Source organism: Callorhinus ursinus, unplaced genomic scaffold (assembly GCF_003265705.2).
Source record: "Callorhinus ursinus isolate GAN/ISIS: 27379988/994484 unplaced genomic scaffold, GSC_fseal_2.0 scaffold48, whole genome shotgun sequence".
NCBI lineage: Eukaryota > Metazoa > Chordata > Mammalia > Carnivora > Otariidae > Callorhinus > Callorhinus ursinus.
The window spans coordinates 4,410,024-4,431,780 of NW_027397110.1; the positions used below are offsets into that span (position 1 = coordinate 4,410,024).

The 21,757-nt window shown below is 52.3% G+C and overlaps 1 protein-coding gene across 1 annotated transcript in view; it reads right to left on the reverse strand.

Moving 5' to 3' along the window:
- Window positions 1-21,757, reverse strand: part of ARHGAP8 (Rho GTPase activating protein 8) — a 42,491-nt gene that overhangs the window by 1,114 nt on the left and 19,620 nt on the right. The window contains 5 exon segments of the mRNA XM_025881545.2: window positions 1,378-1,481; window positions 4,086-4,214; window positions 4,549-4,629; window positions 7,286-7,324; window positions 11,053-11,090. Coding sequence (XP_025737330.2) covers window positions 1,378-1,481; window positions 4,086-4,214; window positions 4,549-4,629; window positions 7,286-7,324; window positions 11,053-11,090 — 391 coding nt within the window.

Here is a 21,757-nt window from a genome sequence, read left to right on the forward strand (position 1 = left end):
TAGGATAACTTAGTTTTTGGCTTCTAAGAAATAAGATCAAGGGACAGAGAGGGAGAACGAAATAGTTTATTTTTTTAAAGCAATCTCTACGCCCAACATGGGGCTCGAGCTCATGACCCCAAGATCGAGTCACCTGATCTACCAACTGAACCAGCCAGGTGCCCCCGAAATAGTTTATTTTTAAAACCGAGAGGTGGTGTTTGACAGACTCCAACATGTAACATTGGCTCTGCCTGGAGGTCCCCTCCCCTCCATTGGAGATCACATTCCCAGGCCACCTGCCATGAAGCAGGGTTCCCACATAAGCCCCGAAGACCCTGGGCAGGACGCCGCCATGGTGTCGCCACACTGGGTGGAAATGTGCCCCACGGCTGGGAGCCCCATGGCCAAGTCCTGCCTCGTTCATGCCTGCACCCCACACTGCCTACAAAGGGCCTGGACGGGTGAGTGTTCCAGGAAGGGTCAGACGACAGAGGGTCAGGGGTCTGGAAGCAAAGGGAGGGGCCCGTTTGGACCCGTTGAGGTTTTCCCTGTTGACCTCGAAGACCACTGCTCCCTGTCCCAGGTGTGGGGAGCTCAGCCCGGACCCAGAGCAGGGACAGGTGTTTCTCTCACTGTGCATTTTCTCACTCTGTGTAGGGGGTGGAATGGCAGCCCCACAACACAGATATCCACCAGGAGCCTGTGGATGTGACTGATTTGGACAAAGGGTCCTTACAGATGTAACCAAGGATCTCAAAGTGAGATCATTCTGGATTATCCAGGTGGGCCCTAAATGCAACGACAAGCATTCTTATAAGAGGAAGCGGAAGGAGATTTGTGTAGAGAGGGGACAAGGCCGTGTGGGGACAGGCAGAAGTGAGGTGGCCACAAGCCAAGGGATGCGGGAGCCACCAGGAGCTGGAGGGGGCGGGGAGGACCCCTCCCCCAGAGCCCCTCTGGGAGCACGGCCCTGCCCCCACCTGGATTCTGGCCTTCCGGCCTCCAGGGCCGTGACCAGACATTTCTAGGTCTCTAGCTGCCCAGTCAGTGGTACCGTGCTACGGCGGCCCCAGGACACTCGCGCACCTGGTGACACGTTCCTCTCTCAGGAACGGCCCGCTCAGTCTGCTCATACTGCGCGTCAGGCTCGGAGCCCTGGCTTGGGGACCCAGCCCCTCCCTGAACAGACAGCCCCTGCAGGAGATGATGCGGGAGCAGAGGACTCATCAGTGACTGAGGGGCATGGGGTCAGCAGAGGCAGGCACAGAAGTGGAGTCCTGTGGGCGAGGGAGACCCCAGACCCTGATCTGTGTGGGCACCACGTGCAGGAGGGGGCCCCCTGGGCCAGGCACAGAGTTTGGGCCTCCCCACTGGCGCCCTGCTTTGCCCACTCACCTCGTGCAGGAAGCCCATGAGGTAGCTGAGGACAGCATAGTTGTGTTCTGGAAGGCTCTGCAGGATCTGGCGGCAGCGGGTCACCCGCAGGCTGCTCTCCACACCTACAACGGCACAGGGTTCTTCCTCAGTCCTCCCCGAGGGGGCTGCATGGGCACAGGGAGGACAGCTCTGAGGACAGACTGTCCCGTCGTCGGGCCTGGGGGCCTCACTCACTTCCAGGTCATGTGGCCGTTCCCTGCAAAGCCCTCCCTTCCGAGGGCTCCAGTCCCTTCTTTACGCTGGTACTGCAACTATGACCTCCCAGATAGCGCATAAAGCCCAATCACTCACTTCATATGTGGGAATGGTCTACACCAGCAGTCAGCAAACTGCAGCCTGTGGGCCACATGGCCCACTTTTGTCAATAAAGCTTGACTGGCACAGAGCCACACCCCTTCATTTATACATCATCTGTGGCTACTTGTGCAGAACCGCAGAGCTGAGGATAGCAACACGGACTGACCCACAAAGCCTGAAAGACGACCTGGCCCTTTACAGAAAGTTTGCCAAGCCTGCTCCAGAACTGACTTAACCTGTCTGTGATTCCCTGCAGCTCAGGGCCCCCCATGCACCAAGAACCTGGGTGAGGCTGCCCCAGACTCAGACCCCCTCACTTTCCTGGTAACTAAATCCTCCACTGAGTTCCATAAGCTGCAAGTCAAAGTGCATCCACAGCGATTCCCCGGGTGCTCAGCACGCTCCTGCTGCAGACACACGTGTGCACACTCACTCCCACTTCCTCCAGTGCGCTCGCCTCCTCCAGCTAAGCCTTGGGCAGAGTTACTGTGAACACCGTGTGCGTTCCAAACACAGCCACTGCTGAAAGGCACAGATTTCCCTACCGTGAATGTTCTTGTTGGCCTTTTAATAAAAGCTCTTTCATGAACTCGAGCTGTCAGGGGTAATGTCAACGGACAGAGAGTCCCCGTGAAATTAATATTCCCAAGAAACCAATGAGCTTGGAGGCCGCCATCTTGGTGCCTGGACCTCAGCTTCCTGGTCTCAATGTCATCTTTCTACATATTATGGTTCCAGAGCGGTCCTTGTACAAGGTCTACCTCCAGCTCTCACCACAGTCCCTTCGAGAAAGAGCACTAAGGGGTGAGCAGGAGGGAGGCGCCTGCGGACTGTCACAAAGCACTTAGCAGGTGCCATGAGCGATGCCATGTGTTTTATGCACATTTAACCCTCAAAGCAGCCCCCATTCTATACAGATGAGGAAAGTGAGCTCAGAGAGGATAAGTGACGTGCCCAAAGTCACACAGCTAATGCACGGGGATGCCCAGACTTGGATCCAGATCTGTGCGGCTCTGAGCCAGTTCTCCTAATCTCCTTGCTGCAGATCAGACGGGATGTCCCCCCTACGATTTCCTTGTGCCCTGGACACTGCAGGCCACCCAGAAAGCCCATTCCTCCCCAGTGTATCCCAGAAAGGCTTGCTTTTGTTTCACTTCCAGGAGAAACCCATCCCACCTGAGTAGGGTTACCAGGTGAAATAGAGGACACCCAGGAAACTCTGAATTTCAGTTAAACAGCAACTATTACTTACACTAAAAAAAGTATTCATTGTTTATTGGAGATTCAAATTGAGGTGAGCATCCTGTATTTTTTTATTGCTAAATCTGGTGCCCCTATATGCCCATCAGCACGCAGCCGGGCCGAGTCAGGCCACAGCCCAGAGGGCGGGATCTTTATTAAAGCCTCTGGCAGCATCTCGGTTCTCGACAACTGGAACTCCGGGACTGTCTGATCTTAACATTTGCAGGGTGCAAAACAAAACTGGAAACAGCCCCAAACGTTTACCCAGAGAGTAACAAAGTGGACGGAAGGCTGCGCGACCATAAAAGAACGAGTAGATATGCACCCAAGGAGGGAAGGATGAGAAGACGGGTAACAGCAGAAAACATTGAGGAGGCCAGCTCGAAGCCAGAGTGCGTGAGCAGCATTCCTGGCCAAGCGGGGAGCGCGCACGGAGCCTCTGCTGGGCCCGCGCCGGCATGGGACCCCAAGGGTCGGCCGGGACTCCTGTTTCATTACAGAGCCTCTGCTCTGTTGATTTTGGGGTTTTTTGTTTTTTGTTTTTTGTTTTTTACACTCTGTGCTTGTGTTATTTCCATCATAATTCTTAAAAATTCTCAGCGTCTGCCCCAGCCCAGCCCCACCCCCTGGTGCAAAAAGGCCACAGGTCAAGCTCTGCTCCTAAGACTTGTTCTTTTGCAGCCAGATCTCTACCCACAGGCTGTGCTTCACTCATGGCACAAAACCCTGGCTGGTAGCATCACCTGGGAACTGGTTAGAAATGCAGATCGCGGCCCACTCTGGGGTGGGGCCCAGCGACCCCTGTTTTAACTTCCCTCTTCTGGGGAAGTCTGAGGACGTCAGTCACACTGCCAAGCCTTCCCCTCTGCTCATCCTCCTGCCCGGCACGCCTTCTCCTGCTCTCCTTCCGGTAATCGCCGACGCCCACCGTGAGACACACCGCCGCCGTGGGGATTCTGCCACCCTTGGGTCAATGATGTGCCTGTCCCTGCAGCTAGCCCGGCCGTGGTGGCCTGGCCTGGCCGTGGACACCGTGGCCCACCGTGCCAGACGGCAACAGGAAGATGCAGGGCAGCCCCTGCCCCCTGGACTGGTCCTCGGCTGGCACCCCCAGGGCAGGCACCTACTGGTGATCCCGAGAATCTGTTCATAGGCCCTGAAGGTCAGCAGTGGTTGGGGCAGCTCTCGCAGGAAGGTCTTCAGGATCACGGCAGGGATGTGGATGTCGCCATAGTCATCAAAGTTCACGGGCTTCCCTGGACACAGAACATCGTATGTGAGTTCTGATGGGGCTGGAGAGCCCACTTCACAACGGGCTCTGATGCAGATGGCTTAAAACTCCCGAGGGGAAGAGCTTTCCTGGAGCCACACATCCAGGGCGTGCCCATGTCACCTGTGGGACCCGGGGACGCTGCCGCTGCGCCCTCCTCTGCTCTCCAGAGCCCTGGGCTGTTCTGGGGGTGGGGTGGGGTGGGGTGGGGTGGGGCGGGGGAGCCACGCTACCCCGGCATTTGGGACTCTGCGGCCCTGGAGGGAGGTGCAGGCCGGCTGGGTGGGAGGCTCAGCACGAGGGGTCTCTGGGAGACAGACTCACCTGATTGTACAGACGCTGAATCTCGCGGATGGTGTGGACACTGGCCGATCTCTGGAACAGGCCCTCAGTGTGGAGTCCTACGGAGAGAGGACCTTCAGGCATCTCACAGGTCCTACCTAGCACATCAGGTTTCTGGAACATTCCATGACTCCTCCTGCCCACATATCACCCTCCTGTGGCTGGCAGGGAAGGCTCTCCAGCCTAGTTCATTCCACAGCCACCCCCACTGTCCAACATCCCCACTTTTATTCCTCAAACTACTATACTCCCCAATCCCACCTGACTCTACTTCTGCGGCCCCCAGGAAGGGAGCATCTAGACAGACAGACCTGGAGTCCAGCCCAAGTCTGCTCATCCAGCTGTGTGACCTCAGTGAAAGCACACAGCCACTCTGAGCTCGAACGCCCTGTCTACAGAGTAAGGCCACAAGCCCCTGCCTCTGAGGGCTGCAGAAAGGATCCACGGGACGAGCCATAGCATCCAGAAGGCTCCACACGTGCTGACTCATCCAGTATGGTAGCCACTGGCTGCACAGGGTGATTTAAATTTCCATTTAAGTAGTAAAAATTAAATAAAGTTAAAAATCCCCAGTTGCCCAATATATGAGACACCTCCTAGGAAGTGCTTGATTGGGCTATTGCCACCAGCAGCTAGAGGCTACCATTTTGGACACGGCGAATATAGAATGCTTCTAAGTGTTATGAGATAGCACTGGGCTCCCCTCCCAGTCTCTTCTCCATTCTGAAACCGAGTGAGCTATTCAACATTATACGTCTGATTCTGATCAGTCTGTAAATGGAGCCATTCCCCGTCTTCATAGGTAAGCTTCCCATGGGGCCTTACCACGGACCTGCACAGTCCGGCCTCTCCAGCCCCACTGCCGCCTCCTCCAGCCTCCAGTCTGCCCCACGCTCCTTACTACTCCCGGCCTTTGCATGCACTGTTCCCTCTGTGTGAGTGGCTGGTCCCTCTCTTTTCCTTCTGAGAGACTGCAGTAGGAAAAGTTCTGAGGTGGCTCCCAAATTCCTGGACCCTGTGGTGGGGACACTTTCTCCCAGGTATTCATCCAAACACTAGTCTACATGTTGCAGGGAAGGAACTCTGCAGACAGAAGTCAGGTCCAAAGCAGCTGACCTTAAGATGGAGATTATCTTGGGTGGGCCTGACCTAATCGGGCAAGCTTTTGAAAAGGGACCAGGTTCTTCCTGGCAACAGAGATCTGGAGCGTGGAGGCTGGGATTCGACATGTGGGAGGGTGTCTGTTGGTGGGGGCTGGGGGGCACATGGGAAGGGGAAAGTATGCCGCCTCTAGGAAGAGAAAGAGGCTGACAGCCGCCAAGGAAATGGGCATTTCTGCATGAACTGAGTGTGGCCAACAACCCCACTAATGAGTGTGGAAATCCAGAAAGAAATGCAGCCTGGCTAACACCTGGCGTTTCGCTCTGTGAGACCCTGAGCAGACCGGCCGCAGAGCACCCAGACTTCTGACCTATGGAAACTGAAAGAATAAATTCATGCCGTTCGAAGCCACTAAGTGATCATTTGTTATGCAGCAGAGGAAGGTGATCCAGTGACCCTCGGCCCACGTGTCAGAGCTCAGGTCCCCTGATCTCCAGGATAGCTCACCCCCGTGTAAGTCTGTGGTTGTCACAGCGTTAACGGAGGAAAACATCACGGAGTCTCTCGGTTCCGACCGTGAGCCCCCCAGAACAAGGGCTGGGTGCTGCGGTCACCACGGCAACCCCAGCACGTCCATCCAGGCTGGATGCAGGGAAGCGCCCGATGAGTACACGCTTAATCATGTACTCATCCAACAAATATATACAGAGTTCCTACTCAGGCCTGGGTTTTTTGTTTGATTTTGTAATAAAGGAATTGATACGTTAGACCCAGGGAGACTCCCTTTCACGGTTTCTGACTCATGGTCGTTAAGCACTATCTTCTGTCAGTTCCTGAAACACGGAGCAGAATGGGAAGTGCTGCAAATGACTTCTCGCCAAAGTAGAGACCATTCCAAACGACAATCGGATCCCCCAGCTAGAGAGGCGCTGCCTCATAGAGCTTTCTATGATTAGAACAAGCAGTTCCAGGAGCACGCCAAGTAACAGAGGACCAGGGACCCCAGCTGTGGTGGCTCCCACATCTCGTCTGATGCACCCCCACTCCCGCTCTGCAGCATCTGCACCTGCAGGTGGTCCCCCACACCGCCTGACGGCCTGTCCCACCCAGAGACCCATCCTCCTGTCAGGGTGAAAGCAGCCTCCATACCTCCGCCCTCTCCCTGTGGATCCGAGCTCTGGCATCAGGAGTCTTGGAGGGCCCATAAGACTCACCCCCTCTGGTCACTGAGTGCACCCACCCCACTGGGGAAGGCACCTGCAAACCAAGCTATCTATCATGTCAAAGGGGTCCCTTTATGGGGGGGCTTTACGTGTATCGTGTCATTTAGGCCCAGGTACTGTTACTAACCCCACTGGGCAGATGAGGAATCAGAGGCCCAGAGAAGGTAAGTAACTGCCCAAGGTCACACAGTCAGTACACAGTGGAGCCAGGATTCAAACCCAGACAATCCATGTGCTTGAGACCAGTCCATCCTGGTCAGCCTCCCTGCACAGGTTCCAGCCCCTCCAATTCCTTGGTCTGCAGGGTGCTCAGGCCGTGAGTCAGCCCCCTCCCCCAGGGAGGTGCACCCAGAGGCCCTCGCACCCCTGGCTGAAGTCAGGTCTCACTCACCTTTCTCTCTCAGGTAGGTCACTGTGAACCTCAGCAACCCTCTGTTGCTGGAAGCAACCTGCAGCAATCCACAGCAACCCATGCAACCCTCATTTTATATTTTAAACATCAGTAAGATCTTCCTTTTTAAAAAAATCCAGGGGTGCTTGGGTGGCTCAGTCATTAAGCATCTGCCTTTGGCTCAGGTCATGATCCCAGGGTCCTGGGATCGAGCCCCGCATCAGGCTCCCTGCTCCGCGGGAAGCCTGCTTCTCCCTCTGCCACTCCCCCTGCTTGTGTTCCCTCTCTCGCTGTCTCGCTCCCTGTCAAATAAATAAATAACATCTTTAAAGAAAAAGAATAAAAAATCCAAACTGAGAATCGCTGCCACTTACATTTAATGTAATTATCAATTTGGCTAGGTTTAAATCTACCATCTTGCTATTTGTTCTTTATTCATTTCCCCTCTTTCCTTGACTTTGTTTGGCTGATTATTTTTTAGGATTCCATTTATCTCCTTATTAATATATTAGTTGCATCTCTTTATTTGTAGTGGGCCTAGTTTTCCAATACACATATTTAATATAGTACAGTCTATCTTCAAGTAATATTAACACTACTTTACTTACAGTGTAGGAACCTCACCACTGTATACTTCCACTTCTCAACCACATCTTTTGTGTTAATGTCATATATTATACAGTATTCCAACATGTTATTTATTTTCTATTTACTCATATATTTACCATTTCCAAAACTCTTCATTCCTCTGTGAGGATCTTAATTTCCATTTGGCATTATTTTTCTTTTGTCTGACACACGTCCCTCAACATTTTTATCATGTAGGTGTGGAGATAAATCCTCTCAACTTTAGTTTATCTGAGAAAGCTTTTACTTTGCATTCAGTTTTGAAAGGTTTTTGCTGGGTATGTAATTTTAGTTCAGAAAAAAATTTTATTTCTTTTTAAATTTTTATTTATTTATTTGACAGAGAGAGAGCACAAGTAGGCAGAGCGGCAGGCAGAGGGAGAGGGAGGAGCAGGCTTCTCACTGAGCAGAGAGCCCGATGTGGGGCTCGATCCCAGGACCCTGGCATCATGACCTCAGCCGAAGGCAGATGCTTAACAACTGAGCCACCCAGGCGCCCCGAAAAAAATTTTTTTTAAAGATGAGAACTTTTAAAATTTGAAAAAGATATTGCTCCACTGCCATCTGACTTGCATCTTTCCAAGAGACATCTGCTGTCACTCTTATCTTTGCTCTTCCGTGGGTAGTGTCTTTTTTGCCTCTACTTTTAAGATTTGCTCTGTCACTGGTTTTAAGCGATTTGATTATGATGTGCCTTGGTGTCATTTTCTTCCATGTTCCTTATGCTGGTGGTTCATTGAGCTCCTAGGACCTGTGGGTGTATAGTTTTCATCAAATTTAGAAAAATATTCTTCAAATTTTGTCATCTTCTTTCTGGAACTCCAATTATACATATCCTACACTATAATATTATTTTTTAAAAGACTTTTGGAATATTTTAATTCATACGTTTTAATTCATTATGTAATGATAGCACAATCTATTTTACAAATTAAATGTATGACTATATATGAAATAGAAATGGGAGGACAAAACTAAACATAGGTCAGGAAAATGAATTTTTCCAACACCAGGTGCCAAAGGAAGACACGTTGCCTGTAGAGCCCAAGGAGGAGTCAGGGAAGGTGACAGGAACAGCATCGGCTTGTGCTGCTTGTGTTCGTTCCCTGTGTTTGCCACAGGTTGGTCTTTTCTTTCTCTTTGTGTTTCATTTTGGATCATTTGTATGGCTAGGTCTTCATGTTCACTAATCTTTTCTTCTCTGATGCCTAATTTTCTATTAATCCCATCCAGTGTGTTTTTCATATTAAAAATTGTGTTTTTCATCTCTAGAAGTTTCACTTGGATTCTTTTTAAGATATCTCAGCATGTTCATGGTTTCTTCTACTTTCTTGAACATATAGACCATATCTGTAATAGTGTTTTATTTTTTTTAAAGATTTTATTTGACAGAAAGAGATAGCGAGAGCGGGAACACAAGCAGGGGGAGTGGGAGAGGGAGAAGCAGGCTTCCCGCGGAGCAGGGAGCCCAAAGTGGGACTCGATCCCAGGACCCTGGGATCATGACCCAAGCCGAAGGCAGACGCCTGACGACTGAGCCACCCAGGCACCCTGTAATAGCGGTTTTAATGCTCTTATCTCCTAATCCCTTCAGCTCTGTCACTTGTGTATGTGATGGTTAATTCTGCATATCAACTTGACTGGGCCAAGGGGTGCCCAGCTATTTGGTTAAACATTATTCTGGATGTGTCTATGAGGGTACTTTTGGATGGGATTAACATTTGGACTGGTGGGCTGAGTAAAGCAGATTGCCCTCCCTAAGCAGGTGGCCCTCATCTAATCAGTTGAAGGTCTGGATAGAACAAAAGGCTGAGTAAGGGAGAATTCAGTCTCTTCACCTATCTCTGAACTGGGACATCAATTTTCCCCTGCCTTTGGAGTCTGACTCAGACTGGCACTACCCGCATTGGCTCTCCTGGGTCTCCAGATTACCAATTGCAGATACTGGGACTTCTCAGCCTCCATACTCACATGAGCCAATCCCTTATAATAAATATCTTATTGGTTCTATTTCTCTAAAGAACCTATACTAACACACTGGGTCTGTTTCTACTGATTGGTTTTTCTCCTAGTTACAGAACATGCTTCCCTGTTCCCACCTTGTACTTTCTCTTTGGGAATTTTATGTTGTTGGTTGCTGGATTTTTTTTTTTTTTTTATATTCCTCTGAATGGAGATGAACTTTGTGTGTCTTGCTTTAAGTCATCTGGGAACAGGTAGATCCTTTCAAGGATTGCTTTTAAGTTTGCAAGGGAGGCTCTAGAGCAGGGGTCAGCCTAGGGCTAATGTAACTCCACTACTAAGATGGAAACTTCACCCAGTGCTTTGGGTACTGAAGTCTTTAGCTGGGAGAACACTTGCCATTGTCAGCCCTGTGTGAGCTCTGATAGTTTGGGGGCCTAGTACTTTCCAGTGGTGCTTTTAATTTCCTTTCATATATAAACAGTTTAAACACTCAGCCAAAGACTAGAGGGTACCTTCTCTAGATGTCCAGAGCTCTCTGTGCAGCTCCCTCCTCCCTGGAACTCTGTCCCCCAACGTCACCCAACTAAAGTCCCACCAACTCTGAACTCTGTGACCTCACTTCTGCAAGAACACTGACTCTGTCTGGCCTCTCCCTGCCCTGCAGCCTGGAAATGCTCTCCCGGCAGTGGGCTGGGGCAATCCCGGGGCTTGTGGCTCTTCTCTCAGGGATCACAGTCCCGTGCTGCGTGTTGCCCAATGTCTGAAAATGCCTGTCTTCATCATGTGCTTCTCTAGTTTCAGGGAGGACAGTAAATTTGTTCCGTGACTCAATCATGGCAAGAAGCAGACATCACCCATTTATCGTTGGTGGGTTTCTGGAGGCGGAGAGGTGGCCTCATGCCTGGCTACAGTCCGTGGTACCCTCCAACCTTCCCTGGCTCTCATTCTGCTCCATCAACAAGTAAGACCTTTGAGAAAACGGGGGCAGTAATGGGGCAAGTATATCTACCCCTCCAATCCTAACACACAAATACGGACCTCCGCCTCTTCCCCTGGCTCCCCAAGAACAGCCCAAAGTTCAGCAATCCTCAGCTCTTTCAGAAAAGTCAGTCACCTCACAATTACATTACTCCTTGCTATTCGCTTGCATATATACTGTTTCATTTGATTCCAACGGGGTGGAATGAGACAGCCTAGGCTGTTATTACCCCTGCTTCACAGATAACAAGTGAGGTGCCCAGTAAGAGAAGTTTTCTGTCCATACCCCACAGCCGGCCACAGGAGGGGCCGGATGCACAGTCAGCTTTCTCTCCGTGATTCCTCGAGACACGTGAGACACGTGTGCTTAATAACAGCATCGCTGTTACCAAAATGCAGGTTAAAATGTAGCCACTGGCATATGGTTCCATTATAATGGAACCCAAGGTTGGAAGTAAGCAAATAACCAAATAACCAAAAACTGTGTCGAGGACTGAAGGTATACCAGTTGATCTTCCTGGCCTCACCAGAACTAAACTCGATGTGAAAATTTTGACTGAAGCAACCTTAGGACATTTCCTTCCTCTTCTGCCACAAGAGTTCTCCCAGGTGCACTGACTTCCCTGAAGCGTAGCGAGCCCTGAGATTCCCTGTGCCCGCCGCCCCCCCACCACCCAGTGGCCCTGAGGACGCTGTTCCAGGCCCCTCCTGCCAACACTAGCTCTCTTTCTTCCAGCTAAAAACACATCTGTGCCTACATGTCACACACTGACTAGACCCGGGTCCCAGAGCTGCAATGGGTGTTCGGGTTGGGGACTCTTTTCTTCACCATCGGCCACCCCCACCTGGTGGGTGAGCCTGGGGATCACCTCAGGGAAGGCAGTGAGCACAGGGGAGGGTGTCCTCTAGGAGGCGAGGGAGGGTCTGACAGGGAGGTGTCCACTCCCCTCGGGAGCCCCTATGTTCCAGGGCAAGACGGGCCAACCCTGGCACGTGGTGATGACCCACAGCGTCAGGCTCTAAGGAAGCACATGACCTTTCTGGAAGGGGGAGTCAACAGTACGTGCCCCGAACCTTAAAAACGGCCACATTCTCTGATGCTGGAAATCCACCCACTCCTAGGAATTCATCCCAAGGAAATGATTCCAGATGTGTGTGCAAGGCCTGAGTCAGCTTCAGTCTCTTCACACGCAGCGTCCACCACAGGACGTGAGACACGGTAAAACAGTAGATACTTCGGGGATAACGGGAAGAGCAGATTTCCGTGGTATTCTCGACAGAGAACGCTGGCTGGGCACCATGGTGGGGCAAGCGAGTGTTTGCTGCTAAGTCTTCCTTCCCTCTCTGCCTCGCCAGGCCTTCCTGCAGGACGGCCACCTCCCTGTCTCACTGATGGTGGCTTGGCCATGTGGCCTGCTCCGGGCTGGCAGCAGGCGTGATGTTTACCACCTCCAAGGAGACGCTCTGAACGGGACTGTTGTAGCGTGGCTTGGGCACGCGCGCTCCCCTCCTCCAGCAGGACAGCAGCCTGTCCCCGAGAGCCCACTCTCTCAGCCTGGCGTCAGAAACAGAAGACACGCGGAGCTGAGCCGAGCCGCCGCCTACACGCACACCTACACAACCTAGCGAGAGCTGACAAATACACATGGGAAGAAAGACCGCACGGCTCTCAGGGAGCTCAGAGTGCATATTGTAGAGGAAGTATATTTCAGGGACACCTTGAGGAAGATGTTGGACTTGGACGGGACACACGGGGAACGCAGGGAACATGCCTGAAGGTGAGAAACGGCTGGAACTCCGGTGGGGAAACTGAGGCCCTGAGCATTTCAGCTATCGGACCAAATAAGTGCAGGGCCAGGATTCGAACCCAGACCGGCAAGCTCCAGAGTCCAGCCTCTCAGCACAACACCAGAACTGGAACATACACAAAAGTCACAGATGAACGGGAATGAAGAGTGTGGTTGGCGATTACCCACTAATGGCACGCGCGCTTGGCCCCCAGGCGGAGCGTCACCACTGAGATGCACGGGCAGCCGAACAGAAGCCGAAAGCGTGGGCTCTGGCGTCCGACTTCCTGAGACCGAATCCTGGCTCTGCCGCCACAGCCAGGAGACCCAGACACACCACTCAACCTGCCTGTGTCCCGTGCCTCTATTTCCTCTTCTGTTAAATGGGGTGACGGTCGTGCCCGCCTGCCAGGGTGGCTGAGTTAGCACCAGCAAAGCCCTTAGGACAGGCCCTGGTACCCCAAAACCATTCAGGAGATGTGACTTACAGAACAAATGACGTCACATGATCCAAAGACCCAACAACTGTAAAAGGAAGAATTAAACTAAAACTCACCTCACACTCTTGGCCGTGGATGCTTAGCGGGATGCTGTGGTAAATGCACATAAATTCTTGTCGCCTTCAGACTCCTCTCCTGCTAAGACCCTGGCACACTCACCCACGAGCAAGGCAGGCTTCCTCTTGTCCTCTCTCGGGGCCAGAAACTGCAGCTGGGGCCCCCCCGAGAGGCAGTCCCCCACTGATCAGGCCCGCACAGTCTCGCGGCCTGGCACGCGCTCACGTGGGGCACGCGCCACTGCTGTGCATCTCAGCTTGGATGCTGCAGGCACACAGAGACACACCACAGATGCTCATCCCTCCCACATCTCTGGCCTCCTGCTGGCCCACAGCCTGCCCTCCGCCCAGCACACCCTCCTTCCCTGCTCCAGGCTCAGGCCAAAGTCCTCCTCCTCTGAGGCCTCCTCTCTGCGGGCCACGGCTCCCCATCCATCATGCCCTCGGTGCTGTGTGTGGACCCCACGACACCTACAGCCTTCTTCTCTGAGTCACCATTGTTGACAACCCTTGTCACAGAGCACCTCGCCCATGGTACCAAGAATGCTGACAATGGCTGACGGCCAAAGGTCCTGTACTGTGCAGACATGGCCCAAGTGCCCAAAATGTATTAACTCACTGAATCTTCGGGACAGTTCTGGAAGTTTCCATAATAAACCCCATTTACAGACAAGGAAACCGAGGCTCAGAGGGTTCATGGAACCTGCCCGTGGCCACATGTGTGGAGAATCATCAGTGGCCACTGTGGACGTCTGTGTCCTAACACCTGGGAGCTGTGAATGTGCTCCCTTCCACGGCACAAGGGACTCTGCAGGTGACAGGCGGGGAGATCACCCCAGACTGTCCGGCAGGCTCAACAGAAGCTCACAGGAGGCAGGAGGGCCAGACTCAGAGAGGAGACAGACGACAGAAGCAGAGGTCAGAGCAAAGCACTTTGAAGGTGGGGGACAGAGCCATGAGCCAAGAAACCAGGAAAGGAAGCTCTTTTGACCAAGAGAATATGGCAGAAGCAACTGTCTCGTTTCCAGGCCCCGGCCTGAAGACTCTGGCGGTTTCCACCTGTCTCAGGAATCCCCTGCCAGAAGCCGTGAGCTGCCCCATAAGAAGGGCGGCCACCTCGAGGATGTCCTGTGGGGCGGCCGTGTCCCAGCTGAGCCCAGCCTTTGAGCCATCCCTGCCAAACGCCAGGACATGAGGCAGCACCTCGGACCGCGGACCCCCTGGAGCCGCTGGGCCACACTGGACACCAGCGAGTAAGCTCTGCCAGCGCCACATGGAGCAAACCTGCCCGGCTGAGCCCCGCCCGAATGGCCGGCCCACAGAAATCAGGCCACAGAACAAAACGGTTGCTGTCTGAAGCTGCTAAGTGCTGGGGGGCCTGGGATGCACAACGGGGAACCGTCGTCAGGAGTGTGCAGCCAGGACTCAGAGCCCCGAGTCTGAACCCACAGCCCCTGCTCCTGTATCTTACCCATTTAGTTTCCATCGTGATTTCATGAGCCCAAGTTAGAGACCGGACGTGGATGCTGGCAGAGGCCCCATGCGCGGCTCGAGGTCCTGCAGCCCTGCGGTGGCAGAGCCGGCAGTGAGGTCCGGCCCAGCTCAAACCTGCCACCAGCATTCTGCAGCGACTCATCAGGTGGATGTACCACCAATGCTGCTCTTCCTTGTGCTCCAAGATTTGCAGAGGAGGCCTAAACAAGTGGCCCTGTGAACAACATAAAAACAGCACCAACAGTGCCAACGGGCCCTGACGAAGGTCACTGCCTTTGTGAGTCCTGTCGCCATGGGAACATGGGCGGACCCTCCCCACCCATCCCCGACTTGGCTCCCTGTGTCCCTCTGGAGTAGAGTCCAGGCCTCTCTGCACCCCTGGGGAGGGAGGGACGTGGTGAACGGGATGAGTGGCTCTTTTCCTCCTCCTGCTTCCTTTGGGAGCCAGACAGAGTGGTATAAGCTTTGGCCCTGCCCTGAAGAGGTGGGTGGCCCTAGGCCAATATCTTAGCCTCCCCAGCCTCTGTTTCCCCAAATGGAAAGCAGAGATGCTGGCACCATCCCTCCAGGGAGCTGCAAATAGTCAATGCCGAGGGACGTGGAAGGTTTTGTTGAGCTCTGAGTCAAATGTACTAACAATTAAAATCACTGGACCGCCAGGGGCCGGGCGACTTCCCAGGCCAGGTACGGGTGGCCCATTTCAGGTGAAGACGCAGGCTAAGGACCCTGCAGTGACTGGCCCAAGGTCTCCCAGCTCGAAAGCCTGGGTCTGTTCATTCCAAAGCCCGCACTAGTTAACATTTTGGGGAAGGGGTCCCCCTGAGACCTGCAAAGTAGGCCAGACAGTGATGAGCTACGCAAAGACCCCCTTGCCTATAACTTAGCCCACGTTTCCTTTTTCAAAAGCAGGCTGCCGGGGCAGGAACAGGCCTGTGAGATCATGAGAAACTGAGGTCCCAGAAGTGGAGGGGTTTGCTCAAAATTGCGAGGCCCCCAGCCAAACCGGCCTCCTCACCCGTGCATGCAAGGTGCATTTACTCCAGCTGGGCCTCTCGTGGTGAGCAGCAGAACCGGGTCCTGGCACTCCACCATCACTCTCGACGGTGCAGAAACCCACGCTGTGGATATCTCCTCCCTCCCCATCCCCACCCGCTGGCTTGGAGAGAGGCCTGCTCAGCCCACTGAGTCAGGGCAGAGAATGATCTCTGCCCTAGGAGCTCTGGATCAAAGGTGCTTCCTGGCTGGGTGGGGGTGCCCAGGGCAGCAGCAAACCCTGTCCTACCATGGCTCCCCCGTGCATCCCCATGTGTGTGGGCCTGGGCCAGCCTCCACAAGGAGGCACAGACTATTAAACCCACACCCTGAACTGAAGCTCCAAGGCGCACACCGGGCGCAGGGGGCTCTCAGAGGCAGAGCGCTATTCCCAGGTCAGCAGCGTGTGCTCCTGGCCGGCAGGCAGCCCGCAGGGAGCGCTGGGGATTCTCGCACATAATTCTTGAGTGTAGCCCCTCCCCTTGGGAGACACGCCTCGAGTAATTCAGAGCATGTTCCTTTCCTGGTTTTGTATGCAAGAAATGCACAAATGAGGAGAGAGTGTAGCTTTTTAGAAATAGTAGGGACAGGGAGGGGGAGGTCCCGGGTGCCGGAAGAACTGGGGAGCGCATGTGGACACCCCAGGAACCACAGTGGGTGGAGGACCGACGTGCACCAGTGTGCCCGCACGCTGCCAGGCCTGCTGGCCTCATCACTGTGCCCTCATTGGGACAGAAGACAAAGCAGACTCAGAGACAAATTATTTTATCTGAAGTCAGGTGGCCTAGGGTTCAAATCAAAATTTGACTCCCGAGCTCTTGTACCTGCAGCAGACCACAGCCTTGCACTCTGGGTTGGGGGTTTGGTGGGGTTAACCCACCTGTGCAGCACTGGCCTCTCAGGGAGGTGAATGAAGAACTGGAAAGTTTTGTACCATGAGCGAGACCAGTCCCCAAAACTCTAATGGGGTGGGGGTTTCTAGCAAGTCAGGCTGACCCACATGACTGAGAACCAGAGCCCAAGGATGCCCGTTCCCCACCCCACAGGCCATTCCCAAAGAGCAGCATCTTCTGCTCTCCGGACAGCCCCGCAGTGCAGGAGACCAAAGACGAGTGTACCTGGGCATGCAGGGAAAGAGAAGGGGAAGCCCAACACCCCTTTCCTCGTGAAAGCAGATCCTGGCTCAGCTGAAACCTTCTGCTTTGGGAGACACACAGCTGGAAAAGCCACGCAATCCTGCTCACTAACAAAGAGCCCGAGGGGACCTCTGAATCTGTTGCCCCCAGATCCCATTTCCTGCAGATACAAGAGGAGGAGAGGTGGGGGCAGGGGGACACCCCCACTTCTCCCACGAGTCTGAAACTCCCACAACCCCTGTGAAGGAAAGATTTGCTCTGATCACGCACAAACTCTTGCAAAAAACAGAAGGGCCATGAAGCTAAGTCAAAGACATCACAACATAAAGTGACTACAGACCAGTTTTTCTCAGGAATATAGACACCAAATCATCCACAATATACTGGCAAAGCAAATCGAGCTATGAGTTAAAAGACGATCTACCACAAACACGTGTGATTTATCCCAAGAATACAAGGTCGGTTCAACATAAAAATCAAGCAGTGTCATCACCATATTAATAAAGGACAAAAGCTATGTGATCATCTCAATAAAGGCAAAAAAAGCGTAGGACACAAGCTCACATCCTTTCATAGAAAAAAGAAAAACAAGACCCAACCGCTCAACAAACTAGGAATGTTAGGGCTTTTCCTCCACTGGATAAAGGGCATCTATGAAAAACCCACAGCTAATATCACATTTAATGGTGAAAAACTCAGCCACTTCCCAGTAAGAAGAGAAAAGACAAGGATGTGCACTCTCCCCACCGCTACCCAACACCGGAGGATCTGATCAGTGTGATCAGGCAAGAAAAGGAAATAAAAAGCGTCCGGGATAGACAGGAAGAAGTAAAACTATATTTACAAATGATACGATCTCGGATATAGAGAATACCCCCAAAATTCACAAAACATCTATTGGAACTAATAACTGATGTCAGGCGGTAGGATATATGGTCAGCACATAAAAATCAACTATTTCTATACACTAGCAGTGAACGATCCAAAAAATGAAAACACAAAACAATTTCATTTACAATAGCATCACAAAGGACAAAATACTTAACTAAATTTAACAAAAAAGTGCAAAACACGGAGACTGAAAACTATAAAACCTCACTGAAAGAAACAGAAAGATCTACCAAGATCTTTCCAACCCAGGATGGAAAGACATCCTGGGTTCATCAACTGGAAAATGTGGTATTGGGAAGATGGCCATGCTCCCCAAACGGATCTGCAGAGACAGCATGATCCCTGTTGAAATCCCAGCTGCCTTTTTACAGAAATTGACAAGCTGATTCTAAAATTAATATGGAAATGCAAGAGACCCCAAAGAGCCAAAACCATCTTGAAAAAGAAGAACAAAGTCGGAAGACTCACATTTCCCGATTTCAGAACTTAGTACCAAGCTACAGTAGTGTGGCACTGACATCGGCCGATGGAAGAGAATCAGGAGTCCAGAGATAAACCCTCACGTTTATGGGCAATCGTTTTTTGACGAGGGAGCCAAGGCAATTCGGTAGCGGAGAGAATGGTCTTGTCAACAAATGGTCCTAAGTCTGTGTGGAGTCATCAGGGAAGGCTTCCTGGAGGAGGGGACAATGAAGGAGAAATGAGAGCAGGCAAGCCAGGCAGTGGGGACTCATTCACATGGTCTCCACACCTTGTTGTGAAGCTCCCCTGGGCCTGGAGGTGAGGAGGGCATTTTTGTTTTGTTTTGTTTTGTTTTGTTTTTTGTTTTGTTTTTAAAGATTTTATTTATTTGACAGAGAGAGACACAGCGAGAGAGGGAACACAAGCAGGGGGAGTGGGAGAGGGAGAAGCAGACTCCCCGCCGAGCAGGGAGCCCGATGCAGGGCTCGATCCCAGGACCCTGGGATCATGACCTGAGCCGAAGGCAGACGCTCAATGACTGAGCCACCCAGGTGCCCCAGGAGGGCACGGTTTTAAGTCCACTTACAGGGAAAGAAACCGGGGTGAGTTACGTCATTGGCTTGACTTCCCAAAGCTGGGACCTGCGTCCCCTCCCTTACCCGAAGGAGGCCCTTATTTACCTGCCCTCTTTCGACTACCCTACAGCTGCCCAGATGGAGCTGTACGAGATGCACAGGTGCATTTCTCCCTCTTCAGGGATGGCAAAGAGCAAAGATACCTTGACTCTCTGACTCCCCCTTAATATATTAATTAGCTTGTTCTAAGGTGATAGCTTTCTGTTGTGTACTTCTGAACTTAACTCAGCAAATTAACATTTGTGAATAGGATTTGGTTATGAATTTTAACGACTTCCATTCATTCACAGTCCAAACAAATTACATATTTGGTGCTCTATTTAATATGTTTATTGCCATTTTATTGTAGTCATTTGCAATGAAACGGCGTAAAATATTAATTTAAAGAGGCAAGCCCATGGATTATCTCTCAAAGTGGCACACACAGAATGTTCTTCAAAGGCTGTCCAATGATACTCAATATTCCCTAAAGATATAATGAACTGGGGGCGCCTGGCCGGCTCGGTCAGTAGAGCAGACGACTCTTGATCTCAGGGTCGTGAGTTCAAGCCCTGCCCTGGGCATAAAAAAAGAAAAAAAAAATACAATGAACTGATTTTTACAGTTACAAATGGCCCCGGAACAGAAATGAACCAAGGCCTTTATAAACGACATTTTTAGGGGCACCTGGGTGGCTCAGTGGGTTAAAGCGTCTACCTTTGGCTCAGGTCATGATCCCAGGGTCCTGGGATCGAGCCCCACGTCAGGCTCCCTGCTCAATGGGGAGCCTGCTTCTCCCTCTCCTGCTCCCCCTGCTTGTACACTCTTTCTCTCTCTGTGTCAAATAAATCAAATCTTTAAAAAAAAAAAAAAGGACATTTCTAATATCCGTCTTCGATCTGCTAACGGAGAGCTCTGGGGGTCAAATGCTCTGTGAACACATTCTGGAAGGCATCTGTTCAAGACAGAAGGCCAAGGGTGTTTCCCCCACTCTGTACTCGGGTAGTTGGCTCTAGAAATCCATGAGCTAGGTGTGTTTTTTTTGTTTTTCATTTTTAAAGTATTGTTGGACAATACGGACGCAGAAGTGGTTCTGAACACAAGACAGGCAAGCTGAAAGGCACTGCTGGGGTCGTCAGGCTAAGGGATTGATAACAGAAGCACGGGAGGCCTTAGGCATGGCCACCGAGGACCTGTTATCAGCCAGCACATCCCAAGGGCAGCACCAGCACTGACCCACAGGCCAGGCCGAAAGCACAGAGCGGACAACAGAAGACTCAGAAACCCACCTGGGCCCCTTGTCTGAGAGCTGAGGTTCAGCACCCCCAAGACCCCACCCCCATAGTCACTGCAGGTGCATCTCTACCTGCCTTCCCCGGCGGGCCTCAAGGGTGCTGGGGTCACACCAGCACATTTTTACAGTGTGTAAAGAAGGAAAATTTGGTACATTTTTGTTCCAGATATATTTGGGAACACTGTATTTGAACTGCATTCACGAAGTGCTTCCAAAGTGGCTCTTCAAGGGGACACCACTTGTGTATGAGTCCAGGTGGGGAGGCAGGGGTCTACAGCCGCACTGTCCTGCAGGCTGGCCAGGGCCATTTAAATTCACATCCGTTAAAGTTAGAAATTCAGTGCCTGTGCTGTATCAGCCACATTTCAAGAGCTCGACAGCACAATGGGCAGTGCAGACCAGCAGACCACGTCTATCATCGCAGAAAGTTCTGGAAAACAGGGCCCACCTTTAGCTGCTGGGACACACCCAAGGTATGGACCCCCACCTCCTTACCCACCTCCTGACCGTGTGCCAGCCTCGCCCTCAGGCCCACCCCCAGCCCCCCAGCCCCTCCCAGCCAGCCCCCATCATGTGCTCTGGGAATCAGGTTTTGGCACACCTCCCTCCCCCCACACACTTCTCCCTGCAGGTCTCAGCTTCCTATGCCCGCTGTAACTAATTACTACAGACTCCATGGTTCAAAATGGCAGGAGCTTACGATCCTACACTCCTGGAGGTGTCAGAGGCTAAAATGGGTCAATGGGGCTGTTTTTTACAGAGGCTCTAGGGGAGAATCCATTCCTTACCTTTTCCAGCTCCTTGGGGCCACAGGCATTCCCTGACATCACTCCAACCTCTGCGTCCTGCTTCCGTCCTCAAGCCTCCTCTCTGACTCTGACCCTCGTGATGACACTGGGCCCACCCGGATAATCCAGGCTCTTTCCCTCCCCATCCCAAGATCCCTCACTGAATCACATCTGCAAGGTCTCCTTCACTATGTAAGGTGACACAATCACAGGGACACTGACGTCCCTGGGGGCCATTATTCTTCCTGTCACACACCGCCCTCCTTCACTCTAGGCCAGGAAGAAAGAGGGGGTCCCCAGCATCTGTCTCCCCTGTAGCCCCACAGCCCCTACAAAAGGACAATGAAGAGTCCCCATACCCAGATGGCTTAGGAGAGGCAAGTGACAAGTCCCAGGTGGCAGCTGGGCATCCCCCAATGCCCTCGCCAGGACACTGTCCAGAGTGTCAATGCTCAAGCTTTCAAATTGTATCAAGTCCCACCAAGGGTCTTAAAGGTCATCAGATCTGGGTGTAGGAAAACGAACTGCATGCAAGCTTCCAACAAGAAATGACTCTCTTACATGGGACTGAGCAAACCGCTATCTGGGACCCACCACCACCCTCCAGACCCTGGCTTTCTACACATTGTATGGACCAGACCCAACTGCCCCACGTGGCTGTCAGATAAAACATCTCCTTTGTCTGGCCTATGGGCAGCAGCAGAGGACACCAGGATGGACACGGTGCTCACGGCCAAGCAGTGGAAACACCTGGGGAGGCTCCCCACGGCAGCCTGCTCGGATGGGCTGGTGAGGCAGGAGGGCCCTGTATTCAGCCTAGAGCATCAGGGAAGCCTTCCTGGAGGAGG